Source organism: Ascaphus truei, chromosome 2, assembly GCF_040206685.1.
Source record: "Ascaphus truei isolate aAscTru1 chromosome 2, aAscTru1.hap1, whole genome shotgun sequence".
Taxonomy (NCBI): domain Eukaryota; kingdom Metazoa; phylum Chordata; class Amphibia; order Anura; family Ascaphidae; genus Ascaphus; species Ascaphus truei.
In genome coordinates this window covers 57,317,204-57,336,563 of record NC_134484.1, presented here as the reverse complement: position 1 = coordinate 57,336,563, position 19,360 = coordinate 57,317,204, and the positions used below count along the sequence as shown (strand labels likewise).

General features: G+C 42.1%; 1 protein-coding gene across 2 annotated transcripts in view; it reads right to left on the bottom strand.

The window, feature by feature from the left end:
- RSPO2 (R-spondin 2) overlaps positions 1-19,360 on the bottom strand; it is a 192,493-nt gene that overhangs the window by 52,154 nt on the left and 120,979 nt on the right. For both annotated transcript variants that reach the window (XM_075582475.1, XM_075582476.1), the window contains 2 exons: positions 12,657-12,800; positions 9,228-9,416 (listed from right to left, as the gene is read on the bottom strand). In XM_075582475.1, coding sequence (XP_075438590.1) covers positions 9,228-9,416; positions 12,657-12,800 — 333 coding nt within the window. The remainder of the gene's footprint in view (positions 1-9,227; positions 9,417-12,656; positions 12,801-19,360) is intronic.

The following is a 19,360-nucleotide window of genomic DNA, read 5'->3' as shown; positions in this document are numbered from 1 at the left end:
TAAATGCAAATATATTTCTTTAAGTGCACATTTTGTTGTATTTATTTTTTTGTGGCGAGCTTAAACTTTTTCATTATCCATCAGTCTATTAAAATGTAGTCTGTACAACTTCTGATAAGAAGGCATTTTGGCAACTGATAAAGAAGCCATAGGGCCTGTAAATGTCTTCAGACTACTTCTTATGGGAAACAACCGGCATTCAGATGTTTCAGTAAGATTGGCGAAGCCATTACAAAGACCCTTTGCTTGACTCACTTTACAGATATTTTTACATAGAAACAAAGAATTTGACGGCAGATAAGAACCACTTGGCCCACCTAGTCTGCCCATTTCCCCATCTACTGTAAAACCTCAGACCCCATTTAATCCTTGTCTTTCTTTTATATTTAGGATCGCTTTATGCATATCCCCAGAGACGCAAACAGGGTGGGGGCGGGGGGACTCCGGAATCACTGTCCTGGGCACAGCAGCAGAAGGGGGGCCCAAGTTCTATCAACCGTCATAGTCTCTACCTGCATGGTGACAGGTACACATCCCAGCCCACCTCCGCCGCAACTTGTAGGGTCCTTCCCGCTCCCCATATTCAATAACCCAGGCCCAGGTCAAGACTGTAGTACTGGGCACTGGAGAAGCGGTCTATCTCAAGCATTTTTCAATGCTCTTACCGCGACCACCTCTGTTGGGGGGATGTTGCATGAACCCGCCAACCCTTTCCAAGTACAAGTACTTTCTGAAATTTCCCCAGAGCTTGCCAAACCCTCCAGTTTCAAAGTATGACCTGTCTTTGAAATATGCTTCCCTCCTGTACAGGTTTGAAACCCTTTATGTATTTAAAAGTTTCTATCATATCCCCCTTCTCTCCTATAAACTGTACACATAGAGGTCCATTAGTTTTCCTGATAAGTTTTATGATGTAGACCAGGCAATATTTTAGTAGCCCTTCTTTGCACACTCTCAACTTTATGGTCTCCGGAACGGAACACAGTACTCTAGGTGAGATCTCTCCAATGATCAATAAAGTGGCATCCCTACATATCTCTTTTTGCTGCTAATACCTCTCCCTATACAAACGAATATCATGCCAGCATTCCCAATTGCTTTGTTACTGTAAGGATCCGCGAGTCACGCCGCCCTCGGCGCGCTCCCTGCTTATCCCGGCCCGCGGCCGGGTGCTCCGCTACCTCCGCCTCCTGCAACACATCATCTGGGCCATCCATCACCAGCCGCCGTACTATGCGCACATCATGCACGGAGGTAAATGCAGACTATCCTGGTCCCGCCTCCATGGTGCACCCGCGCGGTGACATCATCGGCACGCGCACGTGACGCGCGCTCAATGCGTACATGTACCACGTCATCTATCGTCATCAGCAATCCTTCCCACACCTATCTCCTGCACCACTATAGCCAATCACAGCCTGCACTGAGGACGTGCCTCCATTCTGTCTGTCCATTCACTGGTTCCTCTCTCCTATGTATGCTCAGCCGGTCCAATGGCTAATTGGCTGAGCATAAACCTTTGTTGTTTCGAAGTGTTCACTGCTACACTTGCCTCCACAGTCTTGTCTTGAAATCTTGGTTCCTAGCTACTCTGTTCCTGACCCCGGCTATCTCTTGGAATCCGCTCTTCTATACTCCTGGCCCCGGCTACCAACGACGATCCGTACCTCTCCAACCCCGACCTCGGCAATGTTCCACGCCTATCCTCATCTCTCCAATCCTGACCACGGCTAATAGTACCTGCAATGATCCTTACCTCTCCAACCTAGACCTCGGCAAGTATCTCGACTATCATTACCTCTCCAAACCCGACCTGGCTACCTCGACCAATCTACACTCCAGGCGCGCCCACACGGCTGTGGGTGGCGTTATATATCAATCCCTACCTCGGCCCCGCGGTCACGCCTTGTTTGTGGTGACCACTCCATTACAGTTGCAATGCTTGCCTAGATTTAAAGAGGCCATCCAAGTGGCATTTACATTTTTGGGGGGTTGTTTTAATTTATGCATCATTTGATTACCTTTATTGAAAACTAATTACCTAAGCTACCGATCGATTTGTTCACCTGTGATGAATCAGCAAAGATCCTGCTTCCTGGGTTAACTAAATGGGTGCCTTTCATTTTCAATCCTTCAGTCAGTGTAACTCAGCAGCTACAATGTATCCTTACATTACTAAGGTAACGCTGTCTATTGTTGCAGTTTGCAGCTCAAACTGCTGGGAATATTGGCCACAAATTATTCCAAACAGGAAAGTGTTACAGGGATTTTGCACTGAAGGGGTGGTGTGCTAAACCCGCTATAGAAATCAAAGGATTCTCAGTATATTCAAACTGATTAAAAATGGCATTGAGTTGAATAAAAAAATGTCATAAGTATTATCTAATACTACAGAACTGATTAAAAAAAAACACATTGCATGAAATTCTCCTCTAAATCAGCTGGAAAAATGACTCCCCAGTTGATTTCCTCTATAGACAGACCATGTGACTGCGTAATGCTAAAGACCCCAACAGTAGGACAAATTAATTAATGAATAACCAGAAACTTGTAGGGGGGACCCCTAAAATATAAACTTGATAGAAGACAGGTACTGGGTTGCAGTCCCAGATGGTAAGCTCACTAATAAGTGACGCTGTTGTTAACAATAACACCAGGAAGATTGAGCATAATAACACCCTATAACGTACCAATTGTCTAAATAAAGTCCTGAACAGGAAAACATGTAGCAAGCGATTGACTCAATCTGAGTGCTGCACAGTCCATGCGATCCAAAGGTGAGGGGTCCCCAGGTGTGCTTCCGTCCAAGGGGTAGGCTAGTAGAGAAGGAGAAAAACTGGAAGAGCACTACTGTAGGTATCAGAAAAGTAGAAAGGAGGGTGCGCATCCCATAAAAAGATTATTTATTGGTCATGGAAAAACAGGACAATGGAGAGCGCTACCAACGTTTCACGCTTCACAGAGCGCTTTCTCAAGCGTGAAACGTTGGTAGGGCTCTCCATTGCCCTGTTTTCCATGACCAATAAATAATCTTTTTATGGGATACGCACCCTCCTTTCTACTTTTTTGATACCTACAGTAGTGCTCTTCCAGTTTTTCTCCTTCTCTGATTTCCTCTATAGTAGTTACTATTATTATTATTATTTGTAAAGTGCCAACATATTCCTATTAAATAAAGTAGTTGACATAGTGCCATTAATCCTGTATTCTGCCTTCTGATTTTTGTGACCCAAGTGCAAAATGTAATACGTTTGGGCATTAAATTGTAGTTGCCACACTCTTGATCATTCCTCTAGTCAAACTAAATCATTAATTCGTTACAAACTCCCCCTACCCCACCACCACTGCCTGCAGATGTGGCACAAATTAGTGCAATCTTTAAAAAGGAATGTTCCATCTCTAATGACACTAATAAAGATACTAAAGAGCACCACTCCCAGTAATTACAGAGCAGTACAAATCTACCTCTTGCTGTCTTAACAATTCCCAGAATGTGCCTCCTATCCCTTTGAGCTGTATCTCCAAGTTGGCATCTTACCTTCCTCCTTCTCTCACCACTAGAGACGGGCGAATAATTCGGCAACATTCAAATCCACGGCAAAAATGGCGTTTACTCGCCAGTGCAAATATGTGTGGATTTATTTTAAAAAATGACATTAATTCAATGCCACAATTTGCACATTCATTCTCCCAGAGCATGAAATATGGATTTTGAGAGCGCGAGGACGAATATTCATGCACAAAGATGTTGAAAGATTCCAAAAATTGTATGGAATTCTGCTGGCGACTACTAGTCGCACATTTAAGTCACCCACAACATGAAATATAGGTTTGGGGGAGAGGGAGGCAGAGAGACTATTCTTATTTAGAGTCCCATGTGATATACATATATATTGTATTGTATTGTATGTCTTTATTTATATAGCGCCATAAATGTACATAGCGCTTCACAGTAGTAATACATATCATATAAATAACAAATAATATAAATCAGGTCATGGGAATAAGTGCTTCAGACATAAAAGTAACATTAAGGAAGAGGAGTCCCTGCTCCGAGGAGCTTACAATTTAATTGGTAGATAGGGAGAACGTACAGAGACAGTAGGAGACAATTCTGGTAAGTGCGTCTGCAGGGGGCCAAGCTTTATGTATCATGTGTCCAGGATTATCCAGTGCTATTCATATGCATCTTTAAGCAGATGTGTCTTAAGGTGGGTCTTAAAGGTGGATAGAGAGGATGCTAGGGGAAGGGCATTCCAGAAGTGCGGGCGAGAAAGTGAGAAAGGTTTAAGGCGGGAGAGAGCTTTAGATACAAAGGGGGTAGAAAGAAGACATCCTTGAGAAGAATGCAAGATATACTGGACACCTAACAAGCTCCTATTGAACCCCCAAAATAACCACAACATATATATAAGCATATGAGTGTCACAGAGGAGTGCTATTGAGCATGGCAATATATATTTAAAACCAAAGACAGAACATAAAACACAGACAAAGCTCAGTTTTAGCACATCCAGTGAAACTCATACACGGTACAGTGCCTAAATATATATGTATAAATATCTATTAAGTAAAATGGTCTTTTAGTTTGACATTTTTGGCCAAAATTGTTGTAAGCCCCTGAGCCAACGTCACGGCAGACCACAATTCAGGGGTCCCTAACGCTAATATAAATTCTTAATAACCTGTGTAATAACAGGAAGAATGATTTATAGTAAATCAAATCAGATTTACTATAAATCATTCTTCCTGTTATTACACAGGTTATTAAGAATTTATATTAGCGTTAGGGACCCCTGAATTGTGGTCTGCCGTGACGTTGGCTCAGGGGCTTACAACAATTTTGGCCAAAAATGTCAAACTAAAAGACCATTTTACTTAATAGATATTTATACATATATATTTAGGCACTGTACCGTGTATGAGTTTCACTTGATGTGCTAAAACTGAGCTTTGTCTGTGTTTTATGTTCTGTCTTTGGTTTTGAAGAATGCAAGAGTCAGGATGGTGCATAGTGAGAAATTAGGGCTGAGATGAAAGGAGGGGCAAAAGAATGTAAAGCTTTAAAAGTGAGGAGGAGAATTGAGTGTAAGATACGGGATTTGATCGGAAGCCAGGAGAGGGATTTCAGGAGGGGAGACGCGGAGACAGATCTAGGAAAGAGTAGAGTGATTCTGGCAGCAGCGTTTAGGATAGATTGTAGGGGAGACAGGTGAGAGGCAGGAAGGCCGGACAGCAGGAGGTTGCAGTAATCGAGACGTGAGAGAATGAGGGCCTGAGTCAGAGTTTTAGCAGTCGAGTAACAGAGGAAAGGTCGTATCTTTGTGATATTGCGGAGGAAAAAGCGACAAGTTTTAGAAACGTTTTGAATATGAGAGGAGAATGAGAGAGAGGAATCAAGTGTAACCCCCTATGCAGCGTGCTTGGGCTACAGGGTGAATGATCGTATTTCCAATTGTAATGTGGAAGGAGGTAGTAGGGCCAGGTTTGGGAGGAAGTATAAGGAGCTCTGTTTTTGCCATGTTAAGTTTCAGTCGGCGGATGGCCATCCAGGATGATATTCCAGAGAGGCATTCAGAAACTTTGGTCTGTATAGCAGGTGTAAGGTCAGGGGTTGAAAGGTAAATTTGTGTGTCGTCAGCAAAGAGGTGATATTTAAACCCAAAAGATGTGATTAGGTCACCTAGAGAGAGTGTGTAAAGAGAAAAGAGAAAGTGTCCCAGGACAGAGTCCTGGGGTACCCCCACAGAGAGATCAATAGAGGAGGAGGAGGTGTTAGCAAAAGAGACACTGAAAGTACGATGGGAGAGGTAAGAGGAGATCCAGGATAGAGCTTTATTCCGAATACCAAGAGTATGGAGAATGTGAAGGAGAAGAGGGTGGTCCACGGTGTTGAATGCTGCAGAGAGGTCGAGTAATATGAGCAGAGTGTAATGACCTCTGTCTTTGGCAGCATGCTCCAGGAGCAGGTCTAGTAGGCAGGATCCCCTGGCTTGTCCCCCCCTTGGGACACGTTATCATGCCATGAGCTTTGCTCCTTGTTTCCACCCCTCATTCTGCCGTGTACCTGACGTTAGGTGATGTATCATTATTTGTTGCTGCAGGCTAAGGTGTGCTTTCCTGGCTTTATATTGTGTGTCTTTCATTGATTTTCCTTGATACTGTGTCACTTTTTATATACCCTAGACTCAAGGGGGATAGAAGTGTGCTGTTATTTTTTGTATTGACCACGTAGCCTTAGCCACCTCTGTTTGGCCTGTTGTCAGCCTCACTGTGTTAACCTTGTCAGGTACTTTAGAGCATTTATCTTGTCAATTTTGGCAATTGTATTGTTCCCATTGGGATATACTTGTTGGAGGATTTATCAAGTTCTGCTACGGACAGGGGATCCATGCCCTATTTTAATTTTCTGTGCTTTGTTTTTGAACTTTTGTTCTGTGACAACCTCTAATAAAAATTATGTGATTTTGTACTGCCTGGCATACTAGAGTGCTTTTTGTTCAGGGCTCTTTTTCTCTCTCACAATATATATATATATATATATATATATATATATATATATATATATATATATATATATATATATATATATATATATATGTATATATATATATGTATATATATATATGTATATATATATGTATGTATGTATGTATGTATGTATGTATGTATGTATGTATGTATATATATATATATATATATATATATATATACATACATACATACATCCCTTAAAACACCTTCATAAAACACATAGAGCACATGTGCACAAAAAATGGTCACACCTGAGATACCTGAAAAAAAGCTAATCGGATATGCTGATGACTCCTATTAGCATATTTCTCAGGAATACTCATTTTGTGCACAGGTAGCTCCCCATGTTTTATGTAAAGTTGTGTTTTAGGGCAGCGCTGCGCAAACTTTTTCAGCTGCGGCCCCCTTCCTGGGAGCTGCAGCATTCACGCCCCCAAGCCCCGAAGGTACGGCTTCAAATGACGTTGCGGGTCACGTCACGTGACCCCACGTGTCATTTGATGCGTGTTGCCATGGTGATGCGATCGCCAAAGACCCCGCTGCGAGTAGGTAAGTGAGGTTACAGAGGCCTCACGCCTCCCCTGGCATTAAATTAAATGCCTGGGGGAAGAGCGTGGGGCTTCTGTAACAGCCCGAACCCCCCCTGCAAATTCTCCCGCCCCCAGTTTGCACACCGCTGTTTTAGGGGATATACATAGCACTTGAGACTCGTAACTAAGAATATTCTCAGTCTCTCTCTTTGTCTGTGAACTGAATAATAATTTTAAAAGAACTGCAAATAATTTGTAGGTCTAATTTTGACACAATTGCCCATCTCTACTCACTACCTGAACCCATATCTAAAAAAAAAAAAAGAAAAGCTTCAGTCAGACAGAACTTTGCAGCTAATATTGACAGATTTACTATAAATCATTCTTCCTGTTATTAAACAGGTTATTAAGAATTTATATTAGCGTTAGGGACCCCTGATATGTGGTCTGCCTTGGCGTTGGCTCAGGGGCTTACAACAATTTTGGCCAAAAATGTCAAACTAAAAGACCATTTACTTATTAGATATTTATCCATATATATTTAGGCACTGTACCGTGTATGAGTCTCACTAGATGTGCTAAAAACTGAGCTTTGTCTGTGTTTTATGTTATGTCTCTGGTTTTAATGAACCCATATCTATACTTCTTACATTGGAATCCACCAAGACATGTTGCCTCGTTGAATCTGGGATTCCATTTTCCTTACTGTGAGCATTCTATTCATTTCAGAACCCACCCCACCACCTCCCTTCAAATGTAGTAGGTACTTGTGTGGTGCAACTCTGCAGCATATGAGCTTTACAGTGGCACAGATTGTGGGTTGTGATGTACAACTCTCACCTTCAAAATAGGAAATGAGATACCCTACCTACTGTATTTCAGCCTGCAGCCTTGCAATCTCCTTCTGCAACAGAGAGACGTGCCTACAGATGGAATAGTACGTTCCAGATTGTCTTACAGAAAACTACTGCCTTACATACATTGCACTGTAGAATACTAAACATTGTAGCAGATATGAATGCTATTGACAATACTGTGTACAACTAATGCTAATTTAAAACTCACACTTCGAAAACTAGCTGTACTTGCAGCAACAAGAGGCTTTACGGGCAGAGGAAGCAAGCTCCCAGAAAGAGCTGTGAATACTTGTTTATATAGTGTACATAGGCCAGAGCAAGAGCCAAACCAAAACAGACCAATCAGGTGAGGGCACCCTTCTCAATAACACAAGATAGAGGAAAACACAGTTAGGCCCCCAGCACACCATATACAAACAGATTCAGCTCCACTTTTTGTTTAAAGCTCCTATTGGGACAACAACATTCTGTACAGGTAGATTGAGCTTTTCAGGATATCCCTCCCATTCATTAGATGAGGATTGCTTAAAAGCAACATCAAAAGTTAAAACTTAGGGGTCTATGTACTAAGCATTGCAAATTCCATTTTTGGCATTAAATTGATGCAAGAAAACCATACAATGCACTGCATTTGTGTTTCTCTGCACTAACCTTTTTATTTTTTCAATGTGCACCATAAACATTTTTTTAGTCGGGTATATTGGCACAACATGTGTGAAACACAAATTAGTACTTGTCAAAAAATGAGTTGGAACTGCATCAAAATCATATGTCAATTTGTCCTACAAAGTCTGTTAGCGTAGAATTAAAAATGGTTGAAGGTGCTATTTGTCAACAAATAAATAAAAAGTATGTGGCTGGGATGTTTCAATTTGTACGCAACCAAATTTATTATTTCCACAGTATGACTATTATAAAAACTATTTAACTAATAATTGATATTTATTAATACCAGTTACAACAAAATCATACATAATGCTGTATCAAACAGGTTTGCAACACAACACAATGTGTCAGACATCACTGCAGACAACAAACTTTAGCCAGGAGTCATCAAAGCATGAAGCTGGTTATTGCCCAATCAGACAGCAACTTCATTGACCTTAGATTCCCAATTTTGCTAAATACTGATTTAAAACGTCCTTAAAAATGTACGTAATTGTTATATTCTAAGAATTGCTTCATAACCTAACCCTAATTCAACATCTTCTGAATCTGTGCTGTAAAAACAGTTGTCACTTGGAAGATAATAGTTGTTATTGTTTTTGTTTGCATGCTATTTGATGTTATTGCCATCTTTTCTTACCTCCTGGGCAATGCCTGACCGCCATCTTACATCTTCTGGATTCTGCAATGGTTGGGCATGGGATTGTGTCTTTTGCTGGCTTTTTCACAATCTGTCGTGTTCTTGTCTCCAGACCCCATTTGAACCCACAGGTTCTGTTATTTCTGCTACACGTGCCCCATTCACTCCATGTTCCCACCTCACATCCATCTGGGGGGAGAAGAGAGAAGTGGTGAGTTCATGATGTCACAATCCTGATACATTTGTGATAAACACATATAACTGAAAAACAGGTGAGACAATGAAGTGCTTGTGGGACCAGGTAAGGGTTGAAGGTACTAATCAAGTAGTTTACTTTGCAGGGTTGTACAGTGTTGAAGTTAGTTAAAGACGGGGATAACAGTTCAGGCTTAGTTGAAAGAAGGTAAAATAAGTAAAGCTGCTTATATGTTAGGCCTGGGAGACATGGAGGTCATGAGAGCCTGACATACTGTAACTTTACAGCTTGTATGAAAGCTTTGCTCTTTTTTGAACGTATGTAATGTACTGTAAAACTGTGAGCTAAAGGGTTACATTTAAAGTCGTTAGGTTTTAGTGTATAAAAGTTTAGCTGTGGGTATGTTGCTAGAAAGGTTTAAGAAGCATGGTCTATGACAGCAGCCTTTCTATTCTATCATTGTCTGGGGGTCCTGGGTACTTCAACAGTGCCTACATTTTTGTAGAAGCTCTTGAAAACCCCGGAAGCTTCCAAAAATTACTGTTCATTTCTTAAATTGTCTATGGAAGGTGATTACAAGAGAAGAAATGAGAAGAGAAAGATTAGACAGAGAGTGTGTTGCATCAGATGATCCTAGTGAGTTACTATGGAATTTGAAGATCTGCACAAGGGACGCAAACACCTGGTTATTAGGGCATTACAGGGAAACTGCATAATACTGTACTGTACTGGACTACTGCAGCTTTATCAGTAGAGATACTAGATCTTCATTGCTATTATTCTCTAAGAAAATCTATATCTACTCGGTAATCCCATTTTGGATCATCCCTGGAGGATGCATGCTCAAAGTCCTCAAAGGTAGGTTTTCTGAACCTACCTGCTTTTTCGCTGATACAACATTTTACTATATGTGCCCCTGGTCTTGTGAGTAGTCAGCTAAAGTTATTTGTGGAAACTGTTGAAATGTTCTTGTTCTGCTTTTATATTGGAAAATATCTCCTGTGTGTTTATGAGAGTTGCGACCAGCCAAGCTGAATTCATATGTGAGGATGTATGACCTACTGTGTACCATGGACTCATACCCCAACATCGTCAAGCTGGAGAGACTATGGATCAGGATAAATCAGATGTCAGTATTTCGTTATGTCTCGCATAGCTGTACAGCATATTAATAATACTTAGGAGCAAAACTTGTAAAGGGGAAAATCTAGAAATGGACTCACATTTGCTCATTTGCATGTCCATGCCCAAAACATTAATATCTGCAGCTTAAACCATGCAACATGTTTAAGAATGCAAAACAAACTTGGAGAATCTATGTGAGCTACAGTATATGTATTGATTTATGAGTATCTTTTGTATTTAATTCTAGTAAAATATGAACACTTTATAATTCTCCTCCAAAGAGATTAGTTCAGTGCATGATTGTGTTAGCACGCACAGAAAATTGTTCTTCAAATAACCTACCAATATAATTGGCTTCCTTATCCAAATGTAATTAAAAATCCTTGAAGCAAAAAAAAAAATTAAATATTTTTTTTCCTTTGAAAGCGAGACGTTGAATTTTTACTGTTCCTCTAACCTTGCCATGTTTGCCTGCCCCCTAATATGACATCATCTGAGTAAGAGATACTCTCTCACAAGATTTAACCTAAGAAACAGGTTCTTCATCAGTGTTGATCTCCCCTAGCAAAACAAGCATTTTTTTGTATTAACTATTATAATAATAAGTGTATGTTCTTGTATAGCGCTGCTAGTTTTTACTTAGTATTTTACAGAGACATTTTGCAGACACAGTCCCTGCCCTGTAGAGCTTACAATCTATGTTTTTGGTACCTGAGGCACAGGGAGATAAAGTGACTTGCCCAAGGTCACAAGCAGCCGACACCGGGAATTGAACCAGGTTTGAAACTCAGTGTTTTTACTCACTGAGCCACTCCTTCAGCCCATAGTAATTAGTTACTATGTCATGTGGTCACTGGAGTGTCAGACCCCATGATGTAGTAGCTACAGTTCGGGGCACTTGAAGGGTTAAAGAACTAAATGTTTATGATTTCTGCACTTAAAAATTAATTTTGAAAGACCCCCAGTTGTCTTTTCGTGGGATACTAGGAGGAAAGTTATTATTGCAGTTATAAAATGCCGATTAAAAAAAAAAAACAATGCATCCCTATTTATGGTACTGTAACAGGGACTTAAACCCGGTTTAAATAAGGCTTCAATAAAAACCTGTAGTGGTCTGAGGAATCAAGTAGGGAGCTGGTTAATTGCAGCTAGACAATTAACCAGTCTCCACCAAAGACTGGCTAATAAGACCTGTAGAAAAGCCTCCTGCCGGAAACTGCTTAGAGACTCTGGAGCACACAGATGGACTGTGGGCTAACATCAAGACACCAATGACCATACCTCTATTCCAGGGTGCAGTGAACCCCAGAAGCTGACCCCTCAACGGACAACAATCCAGACCCAGAGACTGGCATGAAGGGCCACCTGCTTTGAGGTACCGCTTTGGGGTCTTAGCTTGGTAAGAGGGTTTTCCTCCCAGCCCTGCAGACAGGTACTGGGTATGTGAGTTAGCCCGTACAAAGTGATGGGCTGTTTATTTTTTTGTATGTTTCCTTTAACTGTTGTTTAAAGTGACGGGCTGAATAAAAGCCATTGTTTAATTTCCCCAAATCCGTCTCCCTGGTCATACCTCTGCACATGTTTCTTACAGGTACATAACAGTGTGCTGTAGAAAAAGTAAATATCATACATGTACATTTATACAGATTGATACATTTCTACTGAACTGATCCACTAAAAGTATCCATTAAAAATGCTTCTATTGTATTATAGCAAATTAAAAATACCACTTGTGAGCACATTCACATGTCTCACACAACCCTGCTTTTCCCCATTATCTCATTGCATACAATGCTTCCACTTCAGCCAGGGATTTTGGGAAATGACATGCAAATAAGCACTCACAGTGTACTTTTGTGTCTTGTCCATTTTAACATGGAGCCCTATAATCATAATATGCCTGCTGCAATACACAGCTTTTTCAACACAGCATGGGTTAAATAAGTGCATAGCCACTATTGTATTAAACAAACAAAACAGCATGATTAAGGGAACGGAGTTTATCATTATAAAAAAAGGCATCGCTTAATGTATCTCATATTTAAATATGAGAGTAGAAATAGGTGCATACATGAACATGCCTTTTGGTTTGACAAGTTCCCACTTACCCACACATTCCATGGTCTCTTCCAACGGTGCAAACCCCTCTGGACAGTCTTCGAAGCAACGGCCTTTGTGAGAGTAAAAGCCAGGTTTGCACTTCGTGCAAAAGTCTCTGCTGAAACAAGAGTCACAATTTTCTATCCTGCATCCTAAATATAAAGAAAAGAGACGTACGAGTTTAGTTTTTCCAAATCAGCGTTACTTTTCAGCATATCTTTCTTCATCTTGTTTTATTACTGTTACATGTCTTTACCACACTTTTATAAATGAAAAACCTTAGTTTGCTTCTGACAACACAAAAAGTTTTGTGCTCATATGACAAACTGTATCTTCATTTTGCATTAGGCTGTGTCCCCGCTAGCGCTGAGCGGGCGGCGCTTGCGGCGGTTACTTACATATATAGATATATGTAAGTCCCCGCTCACCCGCGCTCGGGTAAACACAAAAATCTAACTATCCAGCACGCTGAACTACCCACTATGGTCCCCCCCACGCACACGCGCGTAAATGCAAGACACCCGGCGCTCTCCAAGCATGAGCGCGCTCAGCGCCAGCAGGTACTCAGCCTTATTCTCTCTGTGCTACAAACATAGTGACAGTAATTCCCAAACCTCTCTTCAGGGCTCTGTGTGATACCAGGTTTTTGGATCGACCAATCAATATCTTATTTAAATGCAAATTAGGTGCATTCATATGTAGGCAAATACATTATTTCGTTCGAAGATTTGGTGTAGTTTGTGGACCCCCAGTATAATGTATATTTAAGGTACATTGCACTTTCATCCAAAGTAATTTCCAAGCCTGTATTTCTTACTGAATGTATTACCTTATCTGAATGCCTGGGTAATGGATATTTATGCGTTACATAATCTATACACAGGGCCAGATTTCCCAATAGGCCTGAACATAGAACGGCAAAATTTAGAGCGGAAAATCTCCCATTTTTAAAAAAAAATATTTTTTCATTCCCTCTGTACTGGAAAGACATTAGAAATAGTGCTCGACGGCAGCATCTCTTCTGAAAGCGTCCCGTTATCATGGCGCCGAGGTCACAAATGGTGATGCGACGTCAAATGGCGTCACGGTCCATGACAATGTGACATCACCTCACATGGTGTCGCGTTGCCATGACAATGGGATACTGCCTGGTCACGTGACACCGTGACACCAGTCCGGCTGAGGAGGAGATGCCGTGCATAGGGGGCAGGAAAAAAGGTACGTGCGTATGGGCAGCAAAATTGTAAAAATGACCCTGCCTTTACAAAGACACTGTGGAAGCAAACTATAAATACACAAAGTAATTGAAAATACATATCTATTCTTACCAATGTACATATACTGATATTGCAGGGAGTAGCATTCTCTTGAATGGCTGTTAACAAGTGGCAACAATCAACAAACGTTAGTGAATATATCCCTAGAATGCTTTTATGTGTCTCCTTTGTTCTGATTTTGCCCTACTTGCATCACCTACATAGAAAGCTGTTATGTAGGTTAGTAGGAGAGTTATTTAATTTGTATATGATAATATTATGTATTAATGTTTCCTTTGGTTGTGGCCATTTCCTCCTTTTAATAATAAAAACGGATCAGATTTTGCATAAACCTATTCTAGTAAACTTGATTAATAAATGTATTGAATCTGATGCAGGATACTGCATGGGATCCATAATTAGGTGGCTTTTTCAAATACACATTTTCTGTTTTACTCCCTCCCCCCCCCCCAAAATGCATTAAAAGCTCATATGTCAAAGAAAAATAAGAATGAGTTCATATGAGAGAAAAGGATATACCTGAAAGAACAATGGCCACACACTTTATAAATCAGGTATATTATAAGGAGTATGTGGTTCCTTTCTGAAACACTATATTCAGTATCAGTACAAACTATCAACAGACATATGGAGTTACAGCAGAGCGCATTTGGAACTCATTTCATACTGCACAATACTAGCTCTTTTGGTAAATTGTATAAATCATTCCTGTCTCATTGTGTCTGAGAAATATAGAACTTCTGAAATAACCATTTGCAAATTCCCCAAGGCTTTTTGAAAGTTTGTAGAATTTTTATATAAAGTAGTCAAGGTCAGCAGGCAAATATACAGACAAAACCACAAGCATTCTAAGCTGTCAACTAGTCCTTTGTTCTTAGACTATTATTTTGTATTCAATTACATTTTTGGTTAAATTCACTGTACAATTAAATACTAGTTATTGATTTTCTAATGTTGCTTTTTATTTATTCCAATAGTTATTTTATTTGTGCTACGTCTGCACAGTATCAGCTATGGGATCTGATACCTGCTGTATCTGTCACACCATCCAGTTTCGCACTTGTGTAACTTTTGGCTCATAAAAGGGGTCCCAGCAAAAGATATTATGCCACCCACTGACTATGCGAGATGTGCCTTTTTATTCACACATTAATAAATACATACTCTAAAAGGTTAATTTATTAGAACATCAGCGAAAATTTATGTATCAAGTTCTGATATATTGAGACAGCAGTCCTTTCAACAAAAAATGGTCACATAACCCTGTTTGTTCCTATATGAATACAATCTCGCTCCTTTGATTTATCAAAATAATTAAATAGAGTACAGGCATACCCCGCATTAACGTATGCAATGGGACCGGAGCATGTATGTAAAGCGAAAATGTACTTAAAGTGAAGCACTGAGAGGCGCATGCGCGAAGGATCGGAGTATGGATACATAAGAGACTAGCTCCGTCCCGCGCGATCTAAAGATAGCGAATAAAACTACCCAAAAAATAAAACCGGGTTCTCAAACTTATATCCGGAGCACTATTAACACCCCAGGATGGCTCCAAAGAAACCAGGGGGGGCAAAAAACCCAGAAATTATCTGATGTACGGACGTATTTTGGAGGAGCAGCAGAAAGTGCCCCATCCAGAGAAATGGCCGACACAGATACTGAAATAGAAGGGGATGATGAAGACATAAACGGTCAATCCCAACTCCCAGTCAGACGTTGTGACTTTGAACGATTATATACTGACTTGAAAAAACTGCTCCAAGCAGATATTAAAGAAGTCAAGCGAAAGATTACCAAACTGGGGACGCGTACAGATGACTTGGAAACTAAGGTGGATCTCACGATTAAAGCAGGGAAGAAAACGGATAAAAAAACTGCGGACTTGCAAAAACAAATAGATGACCTAAAGGAGCGGCAAGAGGACGCGGAAAACCGCGATAGAAGGAACAACATTAGGATCCGCGGGGTCTCAGAGGAGATAGGAGACTGTGAGGCCTTTACCGCAAGATGGCTGGAGTCCCTAATGCCAGACAGCCCCCAAGAAAAACTTATGATGGACCGCTGTCATCGGGCCCTACGGTCACGTCCGACCCAGAACGAGCAACCGAGAGATATCATCCTCCGGTTGCACTATTATACCACCCGGGAAGCAGTACTGCGGCTAACAAGAGCATTGCCGGTGATTGAATTTGAGGCCAATAAGCTACAAATCTTCTAAGACCTATCCCCGCTTACCTTGGCGAGGCGTCGCTCCCTGTTCCCCGTCACCAAAGTGCTCCGAGACTCTAACACGCGATATCGCTGGACCTTCCCGTTCGGACTTCAAGTCACGAAAAACGGGAGATCCCTCACGGACATCGGAGAGGGCCCGGGGTTCCTTAAAGCACTTGGCCTGCACAGCCCCCTGCTGGAAACGGCGGAGGAAGAACCAGCCCTGGAGCCGGAATGGACCGGAGGACCAACCTCGCCAAAACCTAAGCTTACAAAATGATGATCGCAATAAAATGCATTTGTTGGACACATTAAACACGTTGTTTTTGGTTACTCAAGTTTAAAGTTACAAACCAAACCGTGCCACGTTGTGTACTGTCCCGGAGCAGACCCGCACCTAGACAGTGCTCTCAGATCCCAAGCGGAACACCCACAAAAAAAAACCCTGGATTGAAACTTAAGTTCCCCGCTGAATCCGGTCAAAAGAGCCAAGTCCTAGCGGAAGAATTTAAGGGACTCACTTTTCGTCGCCCACCACGAGGGCAGGGGAAGATGGCCGTCAGATTGGAGCTTCTTGCACTCCACCGTGAAGCGCAGAGTGCGGAAATGGCCGGCGAGCGGGAACAAAGAACAGCACAGCCTCCTCGAGCCATCCAGAGATCCAAAATGGCCGCCGCCGGAAACCGGAAGCGGATATCACCAAACAGCGCGAGAGACACCGGCGCCATCTTGGAGGTGGCAGATCTGCCCGGAGCGACCGCACGCCGCGAAGGCCCCACAGGCAGGAGAGGGCAACTATACGCACAGACACAGACACTATACGAGCGACGGAGGCCGGACAGGACCAGGGCTGCGACACCGAGAGGGGCGCGGAGACAGAAGGACAAGGGCAAAAAGGGGGGGGGACAACAAAATACAAGCACATACACAGACAAAGTTACAGGAGAGAGAGTGAATCGGGGACACCCACTAGATATTAGTTAGGCATTCCAGAGGTGAAGCACACATAAGGCATCACAACATTGTATGCAAAGGAGATGCAAGAAGAAGGGGTCAAAGGGAGGAAAGGAAACAGTATTAAACAGAGCAAAAAGAGCACTGAGGGGTTAGCAATACGCATGGGGAGGGATAAAGGCACAACATAAGTTACAGTTACAGGTTAAGTTGTAGAAACAAATAAGACCCTATACACAAGCACAGGTCTACGAGCAGTTAAATGTAACAGTTACATGAAGGTGCACAAGAGATAAAGTGGAGGCCTAGTTAGACCTACAGAGGGTAGTTAACAAACAAAAGAGAGCGGGCCGGAGGGTAAGAGAGAGCTCCATACCCCGAGGTCGGCATGTGCTATGGACGAGATCTGGGATGGAGGGTCTCCCAGAATCCCGTCAAAGTCCTTTGGGGAGGGAGTGAGGGTAAGGGCCCTAAGGGTGCGGGGCCACTCCCCGAAGGCGCTGGACTCTATTTCAAGACAGGGCAGTCTTGATAAGGAGCCCATACTGTTTAAATATGTTCATTTACATGGCGTTTTTTCTTTTATGTCATTTCTGTATCTATCATTTTGTGTCTCATCCCCCCCCCCCACCTACCCCTCCAGCGACTGAGGTCATCAACAGAGCTGAAGATACAGCCCTACCAGCCCGAAAATGGAGAAGGACTCCACAGAGGGAGCCCGGCCAGATGTTAACAGCTTCCACAAAGAAGCCACCAGACGAGGATCCTAATGGGTAGAGAGATATGTTGCCTTTCCCATAATGTAAAGGGACTGAATAACCCAGCTAAACGTAAGTTGGCCTTTAAAGACTATAAGAGACACAAAGCTGACATCCTCTTCCTTCAAGTGACCCATTTTTCTAAAAAAAGCTACCCCAAATATATAGACAAAGATTTTAACACAATATATCTGGCCTCCGCCTCAGTGAAGAAACGAGGGGTGGCCATCGTATTCCACAAAAACCTACTGTTCGAGTTAGAAAAGAAGGTAATAGAAGCCGAGGGGAGATACATTATCTTAGTGGGATCCATCCAAGGTCAAGCTCTCACATTAGTCTCACTGTATGCCCCATGCGAACAGGCGGCAGATTTTTTTGCTCTTTTTTTTAGGCGCTTACAGCGAGAGGCAAAAGGTCAAATAATACTGGCAGGAGACCTGAACAGGGCGTTAATTCCAAAGCTAGACAGATGTACGGCCCCTAACCCACCCAATAAACGGGACATACTAACAATCTCACACGGACTCCGAAACTGTCAGCTAGTAGACATTTGGAGGGAGCAACACCCACAGACCAAGGACTATACTTTTTACTCCCACCCCCATGACCGATATAGCCGGATAGATTACTTCCTTGTGTCCAGCAGACTGGTCCCAATGGTCTCCCATTTGGGCATACACGATATTTCGTGGTCAGATCATGCACCTATAGAGCTGCGGTGCGAGCTACAGTTGCGAGATAGGCCGGGAGCGAACTGGAGATTGAATGAACTACTGCTAAAAATCCCTAAATTTGACTTAGAGATTGCAGACAAAATCAGAGAATATTTCGAAGAGAACGAGGGGAGTGTATCCTATTCCTGCCACACTGTGGGAGGCCCATAAGGCTACCCTCCGAGGATCTCTTATGTGCCTAGCTGCTAGGCGCAAAAGAGAACAAGAGAGTCAGATAAAAGATCTGAAGGGGAAATTGGCATCCTTGACAGCATTACATAAAACCTCCAAAAAAGAGGCAATCTTGGCACAAATCCAAGATACCAAAAAGCAACTAAATCTAAAACTGACATCTCAAGCTGAAAAGGAAATGAGCTGGACGAAGCGTCGATTCTTCGAGAAGGCGAACAAGCCAGACACGCTTCTAGCGTCTAGACTTAGAAATAAACAACCATATTACCAAATACAATCAATACGCACGCAGGGAGGGGAACTTACCTCTAACCCTAAGCGAATCGTGGAGGAATTTAAGCGCTACTACGAGTCACTCTACGATGGAGGTAAGGTTATCCACAATCAAAAAACAAATAATAATCTCCGAGAATTTCTGAAAGAGGCAAATTTGCCCACATTGAGTCGAGTGGAAAGAGAGGCACTACAGGAAGACTTCTCTTTAGAAGAGTTGATGGACGTCGCAAAGTCTCTTAAGCCAGCCAAGGCGCCTGGCCCAGATGGCTACTCCAACCTTTATTACAAAAAATACTTAAAACTTCTAGCCCCACACCTATTGAAACTC